This window comes from Lontra canadensis, unplaced genomic scaffold (genome assembly GCF_010015895.1).
Source record: "Lontra canadensis isolate GAN:19392208 unplaced genomic scaffold, GSC_riverotter_1.0 scaffold3, whole genome shotgun sequence".
Lineage (NCBI taxonomy): Eukaryota > Metazoa > Chordata > Mammalia > Carnivora > Mustelidae > Lontra > Lontra canadensis.
This window is the reverse complement of record NW_022630997.1, coordinates 29,024,578-29,042,024: the sequence shown is the minus strand read 5'-3', so window position 1 is coordinate 29,042,024 and position 17,447 is coordinate 29,024,578. Positions and strand designations below refer to the sequence as shown.

General features: G+C 41.2%; 1 protein-coding gene across 5 annotated transcripts in view; it reads left to right on the top strand.

Moving 5' to 3' along the window:
• Positions 1 to 17,447, top strand: part of WASHC2A (WASH complex subunit 2A) — a 54,621-nt gene that overhangs the window by 16,795 nt on the left and 20,379 nt on the right. For 2 of the 5 annotated variants that reach the window (XM_032837619.1, XM_032837595.1), the window contains exons 11-20: positions 475 to 546; positions 1,297 to 1,415; positions 1,854 to 1,911; positions 3,069 to 3,128; positions 3,517 to 3,708; positions 6,281 to 6,408; positions 7,834 to 7,920; positions 10,899 to 11,000; positions 12,878 to 13,009; positions 15,499 to 15,662. In XM_032837619.1, the coding sequence (XP_032693510.1) occupies positions 475 to 546; positions 1,297 to 1,415; positions 1,854 to 1,911; positions 3,069 to 3,128; positions 3,517 to 3,708; positions 6,281 to 6,408; positions 7,834 to 7,920; positions 10,899 to 11,000; positions 12,878 to 13,009; positions 15,499 to 15,662 (1,114 nt within the window). Of the gene's footprint in view, positions 1 to 474; positions 547 to 1,296; positions 1,416 to 1,850; positions 1,912 to 3,068; positions 3,129 to 3,516; positions 3,709 to 6,280; positions 6,409 to 7,833; positions 7,921 to 10,898; positions 11,001 to 12,877; positions 13,010 to 15,498; positions 15,663 to 17,447 lie in introns of all 5 variants that reach the window. The other 3 variants (XM_032837611.1, XM_032837587.1, XM_032837602.1) reach the window with 2 other exon arrangements.

The window sequence follows — 17,447 nt, the reverse complement described above, 5'->3', positions numbered from 1 at the left end:
TGAAAGCACATTTCCCTGTTTAATTTTACTGAGGCATGAGAGGCTTATTCTTTTTTTTTTTTTTTGGTTTATAGACTCTCTCATAATTGAACATTGTGGAACCCCCAGGAACAATGCACATATACACATGTGTGTAATATTTTATATGGAGTTTCAGAGGATTAATAGCTGCTCTAATCATTTATCACAGGCTCCAGATTAGGGATCTCTCACTCAGTATTTACTCGTATATTTGACTAAACACGTATGTACTATCTCATATATTCTAGTAACTGAGCAGGATGGAATGATGTCGGAATAATTCTTTCAGGTTGAGGGTACTGACTGTAGTTCTAAGGTAGAGCTGAGACACAAAGTTGAACGTCCTGCTCTTAGCTTCGGAGCCCCAAGGCTGACAGAAATAACCGTAAAAAGTCAGTCTATAAATACTAAGGGTAGACTGTGTATGCTTAAAACTGTGAAATACTCTTCAAGCCTTGTCTCCAGGAGAAGCAAAACCTCGGAAGACATTGAAGGAGAAGAAGGAGAAGAAAACTCCCTCAGATGGTAAGCCTTTCCCCTCAATTCTGTTACGTTCGGAGGCTCCTGATTCAGGAATATCACTTGTAATTCATAGAATTCTGCTTTAAATGCCGACAAATGGGGTCTGTCTCTCTCTCTTCTCATTTCTAAACTATTTAAAAGTGTGCTTTGGGGTCCTGGGAGGAGATTTGTGTATGGCGTCAGAATGCTGTAAAGATTTGAATTACTAAGTTTTATAGCGATCATCAGCATCTTTCTAGAATTCTCTGGATGTAGAGAAACTAGGGAACCCTAGAATTTGTTTTCTTTTCTTTTCTTTCTTTTTTTTTTTTAGCATTTATTTTCAGTAACGAATATATCAGAGCCTTTCATATTTAACATCCATTACATTCCTACTTGTGACTGTGTCAATCTACAGATCTTTGTTCAGTCCGCCCTCCTCCCAAATTCTTGGTGGGGTGGGTCTTCAAGGCAATTGAACCAGCTACTTGCTTCCAGAGAAACAAATCTAGGTGAAGAGGGTTGCCTGGGGAATTCATCTTGCTTCAGACATGTACGGAGTTAAGGGTAGGAACCCAGAGAGCCTTTTAAGGGATTCATTGGACTGTTGAATGAATTTTGTTTGAAATTCCTCGGACTGCTGTTACATATGGTATGGTTAGTCACACTCCACGTCAGTCTCAGAGATGTTGTAAAGACTAACCCTGGAAATTTGAGTTCCAAACCCATCTTTTAACTCTCCCCCTGCAAAACATTTCCCTTTCTGCTTGGTAGATGAAGAGGACAACTTATTCGGACCCCCCAAGCTGACTGATGAAGACTTCTCCCCATTTGGCTCCCGAGGTGGCCTGTTCAGTGGAGGGAAAGGACTTTTCGATGATGAGGATGATGAGGTGAGTCCTTGGTAATCAATGAAGCTCCCCCTCGTTGTGTCATGGGTTCACAATCAGTAGGGAAGAAATGGCTTCTTAGTTGCAAGTTGTACTTTCTCATATTTTGAACTAAGGATCACAAAGTGAGAAAATACTGTATCCTGATGCCCTTTGTTAGGTGGAGAGAGGTTGTGAGAGCATTTATAGTGAATACTTGATCACATGGTCATTTCTTATCTGTTATTTTCTTCCATTATATTTAATTCCTGGATAGACCTAAACTCTTTAAGACTCTGATTTGGCCATAGTTTTAACTTTGAAACTAAATTCTGGCAGAACAGTAAATATGTATCTTTAAACTTTACAAGGTACTTTTTTTAGAAATCCTCAAACGCAGCTGCATTTTCCTTTGTTTTTGTTTTTTTTTTAATTTCATGTCCCGTACTTTCATGCAAGCAGAGTGACCTCTTCACAGAAGCCCCTCAGGATCGGGAAGCTCAAACCTCTGTTAATGCAGGTAAGCTTGCGTTGAGGCTGGCTCTTCTTATTCGTGAACAGAATTCCAGAACTTAATTTCTCAGTAGGAGGAGGAACCCCTACAGTTGTTCCCCAAGCCTCGCTCGTTAGGCAGGAAGCTGTTTTATAGCCTTGGTCTAGTTAAGAGCTTCTGATTTTCTCTAATTCATGTCTTATAAACCCACATCATAGTTTTGTCTCTTTTTAAAATTTTGTGTTTTTTAACATTTTTAAAATTTAAATCCAATTAATTAACATATAGTGTATTCTTGATTTCAGAGGTACAGGCCTGTGATTCGTCAGTCTTCTATAATACCCAGTATTCATTATATCACATGCCCTCCTTTATCTCTTTCTTAATAGAGAAATCATAAAAAGTCAAACTGGAAAAGTACTCTGTAGCAGTGTTGATGATATTTTGATTTAATCATGTTTAATTCAAAGAAGCATTTCTAGAATTCTGCATATAAATTGGAGGTCAGTAATTCCATTGTCCGGTGTTCATCAGAATCGTCTGTGGAGCACATATGAAAAAGAAAAAACTTGACAAATTTTATTCATTCCATATGTGGTAGTTCTTGGGATTTGGGAATTAATTAACTGAAGCAAATGGTCTCCTTGGGTCACCAGCCATCAGATTTTGGACTTGTTGTGATGCTGTTGGTTTGATGTCTTGACCTTCCTGCTCTCTACTTTTTGGCATCAGTGGATGCTGGTTTCCCTTCCTTATTGTTGTTATCTTCATTTTTTTGTTGTTGTTGATATTTCACAATTTTTGCCGTTCTCTTCGACTTGTTTGTTCTCCAGTTGGAATGCAAAGAGCCAAAACTGTTAAGGAGGCCTGTTTTCTCTGCCTCCCCTTTGGGCCTTTCCCCTTCCTTGGCCCCTCAGCCCACCCAGTGCTATTGTTTGACCAGACTCAGAGTAATCATCCCTAGGAATCAAAGCTTGGATTTTATTAGTGCCAGGAAAAAAGTACTGGGGTGGAGAGAAGAGTGAACTAAAGCTAAGGAGTTTTAAAATGGCTCTTTTAGGAAAAACTAGTTTTCAAAGGTCTCTCATTAGCTCTGTATTGTGTTGTACATATTTCAGTAAGGTGCCTTTAACAAGAAAAGTCATCTTTCCTGAAGAGTTAATTTTTTTCTTTCTCATTTTTAGTGTCTTCGTCCTCCAAACCTGGAAAGAAAATCCCAGCAGGAGCTGTTTCTGTATTTTTAGGTATCATGACCTAGGGTTTGTTTTTTAAAAACCAGCTAAGTGCTGTTTTGTCATTTTTTAAATTGTCATCCAAGTGCCATCTTGAGTAGGGGGAGCTTCAGAGGGCAACGGATAGCCTGCAGGAAGAGCTCATTCATTGGTCTTAGCTCATATTCTTTCAGAAGGCAATGGCCTTGGACTTCCTTATGGTTTAGTGACCAGGTGATTCGCGTCATGGGATGTTCTGTAGCAGTAAAGAATGGGGTTTGTTGGGTCCTGTTAATGTGTTTTGTGGATGAGCGGAAACTGATTGTTCTTGGTGGGTGGTCCTTTTTTTTCCCCCCTGTAAAATCAAGAGACCTACCCACTCTGGCTCACTGCTGTGGCTGTCCTGTCCTTCCACCCACAGGGGACACTGATGTGTTTGGTGCCACCTCTGTTCCATCTCTGAAGGAGCCCCAGAAGGCCAAGGAGCCCCAGAAGCCCGAGCAGCCCACTCCAGGGAAAAGCCCGTACCCTCCTGCACCAGCTGGCCTCTTTGATGATGATGATGACGACGATGACTTTTTTACGGCATCCTGCAGCAAACCTTCCAAAACAGGTACCTCTTCCAGCATCTTTTTGTGGGAATTGAGCCAGGGAGAGAATGTTGACAAAGCTTGTCAAGTTCTCTGTGTCTTCCAGTAACAGGGACCCTCCTCAAGCATTCCTGCCATAGAGTGTTATCTTGCCTTCCTTAGTCATGGTGCCCTAGAGGTCTCTGTTTCCCAAACTAATCTTTCCTGCTTTGGAAAATAATTACTAGGATTATCTGCCCTGTGGAGAGCTAAAATCTGTTCCCCTGTAGTACCTTCTGAAGATTTCTGGTTGTGACCCTTGGAGTTACAGAGGAAGTTTTAATGATGCTTTCTTTCTTTTGGCAGCATGTAGTAAATTATATGAGCAGAATGCCACGTGTTAGCTATTTAGTTCCCAGCTTCTCGTCCCTGTACCAGGAAGCCCACCTAACCTTAGCCTTTCTTATATGGCAGGGTTTTCAGCCCCTTGGGTACTTTGTCACTCTCCTTTCTTCTCTCCTCAAATTCAAGCCCATATGGTCACGAAGTCGCTCTTCTTAAATTAGTTGTTTCTGTGCAGATGAGTCTTCTGGGACTCTCATCAGAATGCAGATTCACATTCAGATTCAGCAGGTTTGGGGTGAGGCCTGTGATTTCTGCATTTCTGACAGCCTTCCTGGTGGGAAACACCCAAATGTTTTTCCAGAAAAGAAGGATACTACTAGGTGTACACATTCCAGCAATATGAGAAGAAGACTGTTATTTTGAAGACAAGGTGAACCAGGATTCAGAGGGAAACACATTCTCTGGACTTAACTCCTTTTCCAGTGGTGAACGTGAGAAGTAAAGATAGAAACAGAAACCCGAGAGAAATGATCACCTAGTTATTTTAGAAAGTGTGCAAACAGATGTATAAAACACTCAGATCTAGGCCGACTAAAATGGCAGTGAATAAAGGTCGTGGTGCCTCTCTTGGCCTGGAAGGACTCTCGCCTAATGGGGATTGTTGAGAACTGATTTAAAATTACAGAGAAGTTGACAGCTGCTACAAGTCAGTGTCCTCATTGCAGTGACACGTACCTCGTTCCATACAAAAGTGCTCTTGGTAGTGAAAGGCTGGAGACTGCCCTGGTTCTCACCCATAGGGTCAACAGTGGTCTCTTGTTCAGTGGGATTTGGTGAGGTGTTACAAAGGATGAAGTCTGTGTATGTTGACATGAAAAAGATTCTGTAGGTACGTTAAGTGAAAAACATAAATCACAAGAAATATTATTAGAGTTATGTTATCATTTATAGCTTTGTGAGTCACTGAAATGAGTATGTCAGTATATCCTTTGGAGGAATTAGGTATGTGTATATAAACTATTCCTGATGGCGGTTTTGTTTGGGTGGGCAGGTGGAGTTATGCGGGAGATTTCAGTATTTGTTTTTGTGTGCCTTTGTAGTTTGACTTTTAATTTTTATTTATTTATTTATTACTGTTTAAAAAGAATTTTATTTTTAAGTAATCTGTACCCCCAACATGGGGCTTGAACTCACAACCCTGAGTTCAGGAGTCACATGCTCTGCTGACCGAGCCAGCCATGCACCCCAGTAGTTTGACTTTTTATATATTTATTTAATTATTTATTTAAAGATTTTATTTATTTATTTGAGAGAGAGAGCATGCAGGGGGAGGGTCAGAGGGAGAAGCAGATCCCCCACCGAGCATGCACCCCCCCCCCCCCCCCCCCGAAGTGGGACTTGATCCTGGGACTTCAGGATCATGGCTTGAGCCAAAGGCAGTTGCTTAACCAACTAAGCCACCCAGGTGCCCAGTAGTTTGACTTTTTAAAAGGAAGACCCGGGGTGCCTGGGTGGCTCAGTGGGTTAAGCCGCTGCTTCGGCTCAGGTCATGATCTCAGAGTCCTGGGATCGAGCCCCACATGGGGCTCTGCTCAGCAGGGAGCCTGCTTCCTCCTCTCTCTGCCTGCCTCTCTGCCTGCTTGTGATCTCTCTGTCAAATAAATAAATAAAATCTTTAAAAAAAAATAATAAAAAAAGGGCGCCTGGGTGGCTCAGTGGGTTAAGCCTCTGCCTTCGGCTCAGGTCATGGTCTCAGGGTCCTGGGATCGAGCCCTGCATCGGGCTCTCTGCTCAGCAGGGATCCTGCTTCCTCCCCCTCTCTCTCTCTGCCTGCCTCTCTGTCTACTTGTGATCTCCCTCTCTCTGTCAAATAAATAAATAAAATCTTAAAAAAAAAAAAAATAAAAATAAAAAATAAATAAAATAAAAGGAAGACCCAACCCTCACTCTCAGATTCCCAAGGTGGTTGCTTCTTAAATGATCTCTCTTTCTTTAGGTCTCTGTTTATCTTTAATGGCAGTCCAAGCTAGGCTAAGCGTAGGACTCCACTGCTTGGATGAGTGTGTGAGCCAGGTGGTTAAACCACGGGTCCTGTGTTTCATTTGAGCTGCTCTTGTGTACTTTGAAAAATTCCAACTTAATACTGTTTCATAACTAATCAAAGAATAATATTCTTCTAGTTACTCCTTGGGAGGGAAGAATTTTTAATCTGTGAATTTAGTGGTGGGAGTTTTGCCTTTAGTGTAATTTTCTGCTGTATCTGTTTTAAAGACAAAGTCAAATCCACTGCCAATATCTTTGATGATGAGGAAGGAGATCTGTTCCAAGAAAAAGCAGCTGCTTTGCCAGAAGCCACTGTGACTCGGACAGAAGAAAATAAAGCAAGGGCAGAGAAAAAGGTGAGCAGGAAGGAAACTTAACATAGTGAAACCTTGTTAAGTGTTGATTTGGGGCATCTTATGAGTCTGTCTGGAACCCAGAGGGAAGTGGTGTTTCCTTTCAGGTGTATGGTGAAGGACTTGAATCATACAGCAAGGTGAAAGAACACTGAGCACTGACATCCGAATACCTACCACCTAGATTGTGGAATTGTTTGGATTTTGCCTTGCTCAGTGGGTTTTACCTCCATGGATGATCTGTTCCTGAACCAATTATCATGTTAAGGGTTACAAAAGAACGTTTTTCCGGTTCTCTCATTTCTTCTGTATTAGCTAACATTTTTCCAAACAGAACAGAAGAACTTTCTTTCCTCTTTCTTTCCTGATTTTTAAGTTGTCACTATAAGATTATGGATTCTCTCTTCAACCTGTTATAAACCATTAGCATCATTGTTTTTGTTTGTTTTAAGTGAACCTGTGTTTAGCTAGCAGGATGCATCCCCATCAGCCTTGAAGCTCTTCCGGCTGTTGTCCCTTTCCTTGGTATCCTACATAGCTTGATCCGTCCTCTTTCTTTCTCTCTCTCTATTTTAACTTTGTTTGTTTGTTTATTTAATGATTATTTTACAGAGAGAGCGTGTGCACACATGTGCATGAGGGGGTGGGGCAGAGGGAGAAGAGGAGAGAGAATCTCAAGCAGACTCCTCCTAGGCATGGAGCCTGACACAGGAATCGATCCCAGGACCCTGAGATCATGACCTGAGCCTCAAATCAAGAGTCCGATGCTTAACGGACTGAGCCACCCAAGTGCCCCTATTTATTTATTTAGTAATCTTTACACCCAGTATGGGGCTCGAACTCATGATCTTGAGATCAAGAGTTGCATGTTCTTCCAATCGAGCCAGCCAGGTGCCCTGATCATCCTCTTTCCAAAGCACCTCTTGTGTGTCGTTTCTATGAAACCCAGACCTTCCCACTGCTGACCACCTGTGCCTTAGCATTCAGCTCTGGCAGGCTCCTAGGGGTAACTTGCCTTTCTCTGCTGGCTCCAACTATACACGTCCCATTTGGGTACTGAGTACCCGGATCCACCAGATGTACCCTCTGGCTTAACTTGTTTTTCTCTTCTCCTGCAGTTCCCTCTGCCTAGCCTGTCCTCACTTGTACCATCTCCTGTGTTTTGGCTTTGTCCTGAGAAATTTACTTTATCGAGGAACTGTTTTTTTCTTCTTTCCTAACTTATACTGATTTTTAAATTCTCATGATTCTTCTTTTGCATTAATTCTTCGTACGTGTTTAAGGTCTGCATCTTATTCCCCTGGCATATGGCCTGGTGCCTTACCTGAGCAGAGACCCAGTCTGTATTCCAAATGAATGTTTGAATAAACCCTCATTTCTATTTATCTTGTTTGTTAACCTTTAGGTTTTTGGTTCCCCCCCCCCAAGGTTACCCTTCCTTCCAGCAGAAATCCCAAGCTCTTGCCAGAAACAAAGACTCAAAAAGGTTTATTTTCAGATGAAGAGGACTCTGAGGTAAGGAATTCTCGTTCTTAGTTCTAGGGAACTAATCTTGGATATGACAAAATATTTCTAAATCAGGGTTTTTTAGTAGAGGTACAAGACCTTTTATTAAATACTTCTTTTTTTAGAAATACATGTTTTGAGAACACATGGTGTTTAGAAAGCAGTATGTGTAGTAATACTTTTCACTGTTGGGTTTGAATCCAGTGCATCTCCTGGGAGAAAAATACTCTCTTGAGGATACTCAAATCTCAGGCTCTTTGTTGATCCATGGTGCGGTGAGGTGCCTTTACCAGAACAGAAATCAACATGCTGTCTCCTTTTTCAGTAGTCTCATTGAGTAACGGGCGTAGTGCTGCATGGTATGTATTCTGGCATAGCCTTTTATCTTGTGACCAGTAACGGTTTGTGGGCTGGCAGTGTTTGCAGACAGCCTCGGTTCTTGAAGGTTCCCATCTGGAAGCATCTTTCCAGTGGAACAGCAACCCTCTCACAAGTGTCTCTCACGGGACTAGGTCCTTTTAGATCTGATTTCATGCCTCAATCAAGAGTTAGATGCTTAATGGACTGAGCCACCCAGGTGCCCCATTTATTTATTTAGTAATCTTTATACCCAGTATGGGGCTCAGGGGATCAGAGACCTGTCTGAAAATGTAATTGGGCATTGTAAATCCCCTTTACAGAAACATATATGGATATGGCAGAAATTGACATGTAATGTCAATAAATTGTGAACTCTGGATTAAGCTTTTGTGGTTACTTTAGGGGATCAGAGACCTGTCTGAAAAATGTAATGGGCATCGTAAATCCCCTTTACAGAAAAATGTATGGACATGGCAGAAATTTACATGTAATGTCAATAAATTGTGAACTCTGGATTAAGCTTTTGTGGTTACTTTGCACTAACAGCCAGGATGGACGTACAACTCTTTGGAAGTGGAGTGATTGCCATTGATGTAAATAGAACCCATAAGGCTTATATTTCATTGACGGCCAGTGTACAGAAGATAGGAACTAACCAGACTCCAGTTAAGCCAAACTCCTGACACATGAGCACAGCATGGTGGGGCCTCGCACTCCAGTCTCATCCCACGCTCCCGGCTTCCTCATCCTCAAGCACACTGCACTGACTCCTGCCCTCTGGGAGTGCTTGTCCTAGAATCTGGATGCCTTGCTTCCTTCCTTCTTACAATTTTTTTTTTTTGAGGCCTCCTCTGATGATCCTTTGCATGATTGCAAGCCCGCCAGCACTTGCCACACCGTACTCCTTGCCTTCTCTTCTGCTCTGTTGTTCCCCATGATATGTGTTGCTGTGTGACATTTCATGTATACTTGTTCATTACCTCAGTCCCAACTAGAATAAGCTCCATGAGGGCTGGCCTTTTTGTCTCCTCCTATACCTCTAACACTTAGGCTAGTGCTCGGCCTTTGGTAAGCCAATTTAAGAGTTGTTGACTACATGAAAAAACCAAATGTGAGCAATTTCAGTGACTTAAAATGTGTTCCAGTTCTCTATTAACTGTGAAATAAATCATTTCCAAACTTAGTGGTATCAAACACCAGGAAGTTTTATTATCTCCTGTGGTTCTAGAACCGGACTGGGTTCAGCCAGGCACTTGTCAGTTAGGGTCTCTCATGTGGTTCTGGTCTGAAGGTGGCTGGGCTGAGAATCCTCTCACTCCTGTGTCCGGTAGCTGGGCAGAAAGACTCAGATGGCTGGGGCTCTGGCGGCACCCTTCTCCATCTTTCTTTGGTCTCCTGGCATGGCAGCTGCAGGGAAGGTGGGTTCTTAGGTGGTAGCGCAGGGCTTCAAAGTGAGATTGCTTAGAGAGCAGTGCAGAGGCCATATTGCTCTTTGTAACCTGGCCTTGAAGGTCAGCATGGTCGAGATAGTCACAGAGACCTGCCGAGATTCCAGGTGGGGCGATGCAGACTTTATTTGTTGGTGGTAGAGGAGTGTATAAGCATTTACAGACAGGTTTCACTATCACCACCAAAGGCTTTGTCCTGTGTGCATTGTCATAGATTGTTATTACTGGATGCTCTTGGGGTACTTATGCAAGGAAAAGTGAGACAAAGAAATCTTTCTGTAAGTGAAATCTTGCCAATGTGTAAAATGCAGGAGAGGCTGTCGTTCCCCCCATGTGGCCTCTTTACCTCAACAGATCCGTGGGACTCCATGGGGTCCAGGTGAATCCACTGGGCTGAGAAGAGCTCTTCTCAGTTAATGAATTCATCAGGTCTGTGTTTGAGAGGAGGCATTGATGCCTTAATAAAAAGAAATACCCAGAGAGCTCTCAGAAACTATGTTCTCCTCCTATTTAATTGTCTGGCTCTTGGCTATTGATGTTTCTGTCCTAAGGGAATAGGTATCCTATTTTTATGTTTCTAGTTCATGCAGCTCAGTTTGCATCATAGGCTGACACTTACCACATGAAGTTTCTTCAGAGTCTAGTAGATCTTTTGCAACATCTGTTATCTATAGTTCAAGTAGAATACCAAACATTTTAAAATAAAATCTGGCTTTGTATATATTTGGAAGAAATAATATCATACCTTTATAAGGGGAGAGGAGAGTGTTAGTAAATACAACAGAGTCATAGATGCAGTTATTTGGGCATCTAGCTTCTACTTCTGATATTGAATCTGTTTAATTGTTCCAATTCTCTGGGCAAAAAAAGGAAGTCATTGTTACTTTTTTAGCAGGATAAGAGATCAGTTGGGAAATGTTGTCCATGTGGGAGTTTAGAAACCCCAGAGTTCCAGTGAGGCCACCTGGAGTTCCATGTGGGCCTCTTCCTTCTCACATGCGGGTGTCCGTGCTGCACCCGCCAGGACAAACTGACGTGTCTTCTCAGCCAGCTTCCCTCTCACGGAGAGACCTAGACTCAAGGAGCCATCATGCCATAGTCTTCAGTGTTTTATATTTAACTGATACTTTAAAAGCTGATCTGTCTTGTTAACCATGAACTTTAATCTTGGTCCAACAGGATTTGTTTTCTTCTCAAAATGTGAGTAAGTCAAAAGATGCATCTCTCCAGCCTAGCAAACTCCCCACATCAGTCTCGCTTTTTGATGATGAAGATGAAGAGGTAAATGGTATTACTGCAATGCAAGATAAATAGGTTTTTGATGAGTAGAAAACCGTTTCTGATGTAGCTTTATAGTTGGAGGCTCATACAGTAGAACAAGGTGATGAGAGGCAGTGAAACAATCTGAGGCTTACATAACAAAAATATTTTAGTTTTTGTCTCTGCCTTCTTCCTTGACTCCTAGCTGTACAATGGGCAGGACATTAGATTATTATTTTTTTAAAGATTTTATTTATTTGAGAGAGAGCACAAGCAGGGGGTGCAGCAGGCAGAAGGAGAGGGAGAGGCAGGCTCGCCGCTGAACAGAGATCTGCTGCAGGGCTGGATCCCAGGACTCCGGGGGTCATGACCTGACCTGAAGGCAGACACTTAACCAACTGAGCCACCTGGGTGCCCTATGGACATTAGATTCTTGACCCAGCTTTTAATGGAAGGCTTTGTAGATTGCATTTTAAAAATCTGTCTTTAAGAAAATACTTTTCAGGGGAACCTGGGTGGCTCAGTGGGTTAAGCCTCTGCCTTTGGCTCTGGTCATGATCTCGGGGTCCTGGGATTGAGTCCCGCATCAGGCTCTCTGCTTAGCGGGGAGCCTGCTTCCTCCTCTCTCTCTGCCTACTTGTGATCTCTGTCAAATAAATAAATAAAATCTTAAAAAAAAAAAAAGAAAATACTTTTCAGAGGATGTCTTTATTATACCCAATGACCTATGAGAATGTCTTGGATAAAGTACAAATAGAAGACAGCTATGTCCTCACCTCGTTTTTCTTTTCTACCCTGGATGAGAGAGCAAAGTGGGGGAAGTAAATAAGAGGGAAGACGAATCAAACCTTCTTTCTTATGCAGTACTGTGCAGTGGTCAAGCTCATGGACTTTGGCACCAGACCCCTGCATTCACCTGCAAATCAGGGACCTTGAGGAAGTGACTTAAACTTCCCAAATCCTATATGGCTTAATAGTATGTGGATTCATTGTGGCAGCTGGAACAGCTCATGTACAGCTCTTGGCACTGTGCCTGGCACATAGTAAGTGCATGGGAAGTGTTCACTGTTGTCATTAGAATCTCTATCGGATAGCAGTTCATTTGCCCTTCCTATCTTCTCACACTTTGCTTAAAGCTTCCCTTTATCAAATCTTTACGTTTTAGGGCTATTCATCTGCTGTGGTATATTGTTAAGAGTATTTTTTTGTCTAACTCGGGTTCAGGCGCTCTGATGATTTTGTTTCTATTACCTTAATGAAAATAATAGATACTTTTGGAATGCTTGACTGTACAAAAATCGGTAAATGCCATTGAACCTGAGAATCAGCTCTTTAGTAGGCCAGTGATTTTATTTGGTAAACTGTTTCTTATGTTTGTATCGTCTCTTTAAAATTAACCAGAAAACACAAGTCATTCCTTCCCACTGTCCCAGGTATGTGTCTTTTGTAGGAGAGAGAGTGGAGAAAGCTCCCAGTTTCTCTCTATAATTCATTGCTCTGGTTTCTAAGTCATAGAAAGCTGTGTAAGTTGTTGCCTGTCACACAGTCTGGACTGCTCTCACTGATGAGCATAGAGGGCCCACATATAGCTGGCCTGAGTGGGGCCAGGTTTCTTCCTTTCTCTGTGACCTTGGCCTCTTCCCACTCCCTCCCAAGTGTTTTGCCTTTGAGTTCCATATGGTCTGTTCCTTTCTGTGGATGGAGAATACAGTTAGAGAAGATTATAGACTGTTGTTTTAGGGTTATCTGTAGGAGAAAAGTGGGATTTACTGGCATTTTGTGTTTTCCCCCTTAAGGTATTATATGTATTCTGTACTTGATTAAAGACATGGAAGATTGTCTATTTTTTGCTTTATGTCTATAAAGTTACCGTACTCTTCTGCCATTTGTTTTTCTAGGATAATCTTTTTGCGGCAACAGCTGCTAAGAAGCAGTCATCATCTCTTCTAACTCAGAGCCAAGAAAAAGCAAAACCATCTGAGCCCTCCAGAAAGAAAGCGTCTGCTTTGTTGTTCAGCAGTGATGAGGAGGTGGGTGGAAAGTTTCTCCTGGAGAAGAGCAAGAGGTTGTTTGATGGGGTTTAAGAGTTACAACTATCCTAAACATTTTCTTTTTTCCTACCTATTTTATATCCAGTGAAGTTTAGTCACCAAAGATTTTGTTCATAAAACTGTCTCATTTTTTTCTGGAAGAAGGATATTTAGTATAGTATATTAATGTAAAAATTAATGTTTTCAGAGAAAAGTTGAGAATAAAAGAAGTATGCATCTTAAATTATAATATATGCCAATTCAGATGAGTTAGGACTATTTTATATTGTTAAATGATTATTATGTTTCATGAATCAAGAACTTTAGCTAGATATGGTAGGAATATCTTCTGTAAGATTAACTCCTTTTTTGTGAGTCTTAACAATATTTTTATTTGCTGTCTAGGTACAGATGAGCAGAGCTAGTAGTGAATATGGTTTAGTTGCTGATTTAATTGTATAGAAAAAGACCTTAAATATAATGACATTACAGACCCTGAGCATTAAAAATCTTTTTGCATTGAAATAATTGTTTTTTATTTTAACATTGTAGGCAAGTTATGAAGGCATGATGTGGATGGAGAAATTATAGACATAGTAATGTGTTTTACTGGAAGCAACTTAAAATGATACAATATAATTTGCTTTTTCTACTCAAACATACAAATTTTATGATAGATTTTCCATTTTTTTTTCTCTCTAGCATTGTTTTTAGTTGTTCTCCCTATGGTAATGGCCAACTATCTGGAATTTTTCCTACGCAGTATTAAAGTGGTTCAGGGCAAATAAAAATACAATTGACTTTTGAACAATGTGGGAATTAGGGGTATTGACCTCCTGTACAGTGGAAAATTGTCATGTAGCTTTGGACTCGCCAACTACCAATAGCCTACTGTTGACCAGAAGCCTTACCAATAACACGAGTAGTTGGTTAACACTTAGTTTTATATGTTACACGTATATATGGATTATGCGTTGTATTCTTACAATAAAGCAAGCTAGAGAAAAATTGTTAAGATCATAAGGAAGGGAAAATACATTTACGATACTGTATATAGATTTATCGAAAAAATCCACATGTAGTTCAAACCCATGTTGAAGGGTCAATCGTTTTAGCTAAAGCTGGGAGTAACAGTATTTGCTCAGTAAAGATAACCAAGGTTCTAGAACAGTTACTCTCCCCACCTTGGCTACCCATTGGAGTCACCTGGAGAAAATTAAAAGAGTACTTTTACTTAATTGCACTCCTGTAGATTCTGAGTGGTTTGGTATATGGCCTGCCACTGGAGTGTTCTAAAGCTTTCCTGGGAGAGCCTCACTACACTAGAGGAGCACTTCTCAAACCATGACATGTCAAGATATCACCTGGGCATCTTGTTATGAATGCAGACTCTAATTTAGAAAGTCTGGGCTGGAATCAGAAGTCTGTATAACATATACCGCTGCTTGTGAACCCCACTTTGCTTTGCAAAACTCTAGATTTTAGAGACCAAAGGACCACTTAAGGAAGTGTTCAGGAGTTCCTGTGTTTGAGAGCATAGCCAGGTGGGATTCCCTTAATGCTTTCTAAAGGTCTTTCTAAGATTTAGCCTTTTGTGGTGAAAGGGTCACTAGCAGCTTTCTTTATTTTTTGCTTTTTAAGGATTAATTTATTTGACAGAGAGCAAGCAAGCACAAGCAGGGGGAGCAGCAGAGGCAGACAGAGAAGCAGGCTCCCCACTGAGCAGGGAGCCCCACGCACACAGGGCTCCATTCTAGGACCCTGGGGTCATGACCTGAGCCTGGAGACAACTGACTGAGCCATCCAGGCCTCCCACTAGCACTTTCATTGTGTCTTGTTTAGATGTGCATTGTGTGAGCTTTTCATACATTTTTTTCCAGTCTGCTTTAAGATCTTTAAAGTATCATTTTCCTCAAAAGTTGCGTGTTCTTGATTTTTTTTTTTTTAACATTCCTCTTTCTTCTCATCCCCCTCTATACATAAGTTTGAATCTGCTAAGGTAGACAACTTCCCCTGTCCTAACCTAGAACAAAACCGTAGAGGGAAGAAACATGTGGTGATAGAGGAAGGCATAAGGTCAGGACTGGAGGTTAAAGAGCCCAGATGTCTAGACTTGAGTTCAGAGAAAAGCCACAGATATGAACTTTCTTCAAGAATGATATACTTAGGGGCACCTGGGTGGCTCAGTGGGTTAAAGCCTCTGCCTTTGGCTCAGGTCATGATCCCAGGGTCCTGGGATCGAGCCCCACATCGGGCTTTCTGCTCGGTGGGGAGCCTGCTTTCCCCTCTCTCTCTCTGCCTGCCTCTCTGCCTACTTGTGATCTCTGTCTGTCTAATAAATAAATAAAATATTAAAAAAAAAGAATGATATACTTAGTTTAATAATTAGTTTAAATACAATTTAGTTTAGTGAATGCCAGTTTCATTTTACTTCCAGGTTCCTTAGTCTGAATTGCCACAGGATTTTAATATATATTTTATATTTTAAGGACCAGTGGAATATTGCTGATTCACAGACAAACTCAGCATCCGACAATACGTCTAAACTTAGAGATTCTGGCACCACTCAGGAGCAGGAGGCCAAGGCTGTGAAAAAGACCAGTCTCTTTGAGGAGGATGATGAAGACGATCTGTTTGCTGTTGCTAAGGACAGGTGAGATAGTCATTGTGAGAAATTGTTTAACCAGTGTCTGTGGTAATAAGTAAAGGTATTTGATTCACAAGATGTCAGTTACTTGGGGTGCCGTGATAATCATTCATTACTTAGTAGTCATACAAGGGAGAACATCTTTGATTTTCATTTGTAGGGTATTTTCCCCCCAATGCTGGGAAATGTTTTTCTTAGCGGATTTATCTAATTTCTTCTACCTAGTATTTTTTTCAACCCCTAAACATTATTTTTCTTTGCTGGGGATTCAGGTGCAGTTTGTTACCTTTTTTGTTTTCTTCTGGGATACCCTATAGAACGCAAAGTTTGGTCTGAGTTACTTAAGTTTCCCATTTGAATGAAAATCTACTCAGCATTGAAAAACATTGTTTGAAGGTTGGTTCTCTGCAGAGCTGTGCAGTGTCAGCCCAGTGGCTGGTGACTCTTCACTGCTCTGGCTGCTCCCCACATGGATACTTGGACTAAAGCCCACGGAATGTTTTACAGACTGCACAGGGGCCCTGTTGGTGGTGTACCATGCTGCTTTCACAGATACTAGCAAGTGTAGGAGAGCATGTGGAAGAATTGTTGCCCTCCCACAATGCTGGTGGCAATGTCAGATGGTTTCACTTTAGAAAACAGTCGAGCAGTTCCTTAAAAAGTTAAATGTGGAGTTACCGAAAGACTTAATTTCACTCCTAGGTAGATGCTCAAGGGAAATGAAAATATGTCCAGCCAAAAACTTGTATGTGAATGTTTGTTATAGCCTTATTCATAGTAGCCAAAAAGTGGAAACAAGCCAAACATCCTATCAACAGATGATAGGATAAAGAAAATGTGTTATGTCCATACAGTGGACTCTTAACTCAGCAATAACAAGGAATAAAATATTGATACATGCTACAGCATGGATGAACATTAAATACTGTGTTAATTGAAAGCAGCCAGTCACAGGACCACATGTATGGTTCCATTTGTGTATAATAATCCCAAAGAGATAAATCAATAGAGACAGAAAGTAAATTAGTGTTTGCCTGGGGCTGAGGGGCAAGGAGAATTGGGAGTCATTATTAACAGGCATGGGGTTTCATTCTGGGTTGATGGAAATATTGTGAAGTTAGATGGTGGTGTTAGTTACACAACTCTGTACTAAAAACCAGTGAATTTCATACTATATTATAAAAGGGTAAATTTTATGGTATGTAAATTATATCTCAAAACCCTTCTGAAAAAAGAATGAAGAGCTGTGACTCTAACAAGTTGTGAAATACTGCCTTGTGAGCAGGGCACTCACACGTCCTGGCTTGTCTGGACAGCCCCGGTTTGTGCCCGTCATTCCAGCATGCTTGTTGTTAATTTCCCTGTCATTCTCAGAAATGTCCTGTTTTAGGCCATAGGCTCTGGTTATCTTCATGTTTGCTGATGTCTGCACCTTTCAAATAAATCAAAATACGCAACCTGTTATTTACAGTGAGAAATACCCTAGTTCACTGAGCAGCATATTTTTCTTCTGAGGACAGAGCTCCATGGGAGGCCCCAATTTAACCAGTAGTTGCTGAGTCTTTTGTTTTCTGTTGTAGCTCTGTCCAGAGAGCTAACTCATTTTCTGTAGCTTACCTTCAGAATCTGTCATCATGTACTTTTTGTGGGTTGGTTTGGTGTTTTGTTTTGTTTTTAGAAATTGTTCAGAAAATCATGCCTAAGATGTTTTCCTGATGTAGCAGCTTAATGAGGTTTCGGTATTCTTTAGGCATCCGACATAGTTGTAAATATTTTGTGATCACTCATCAC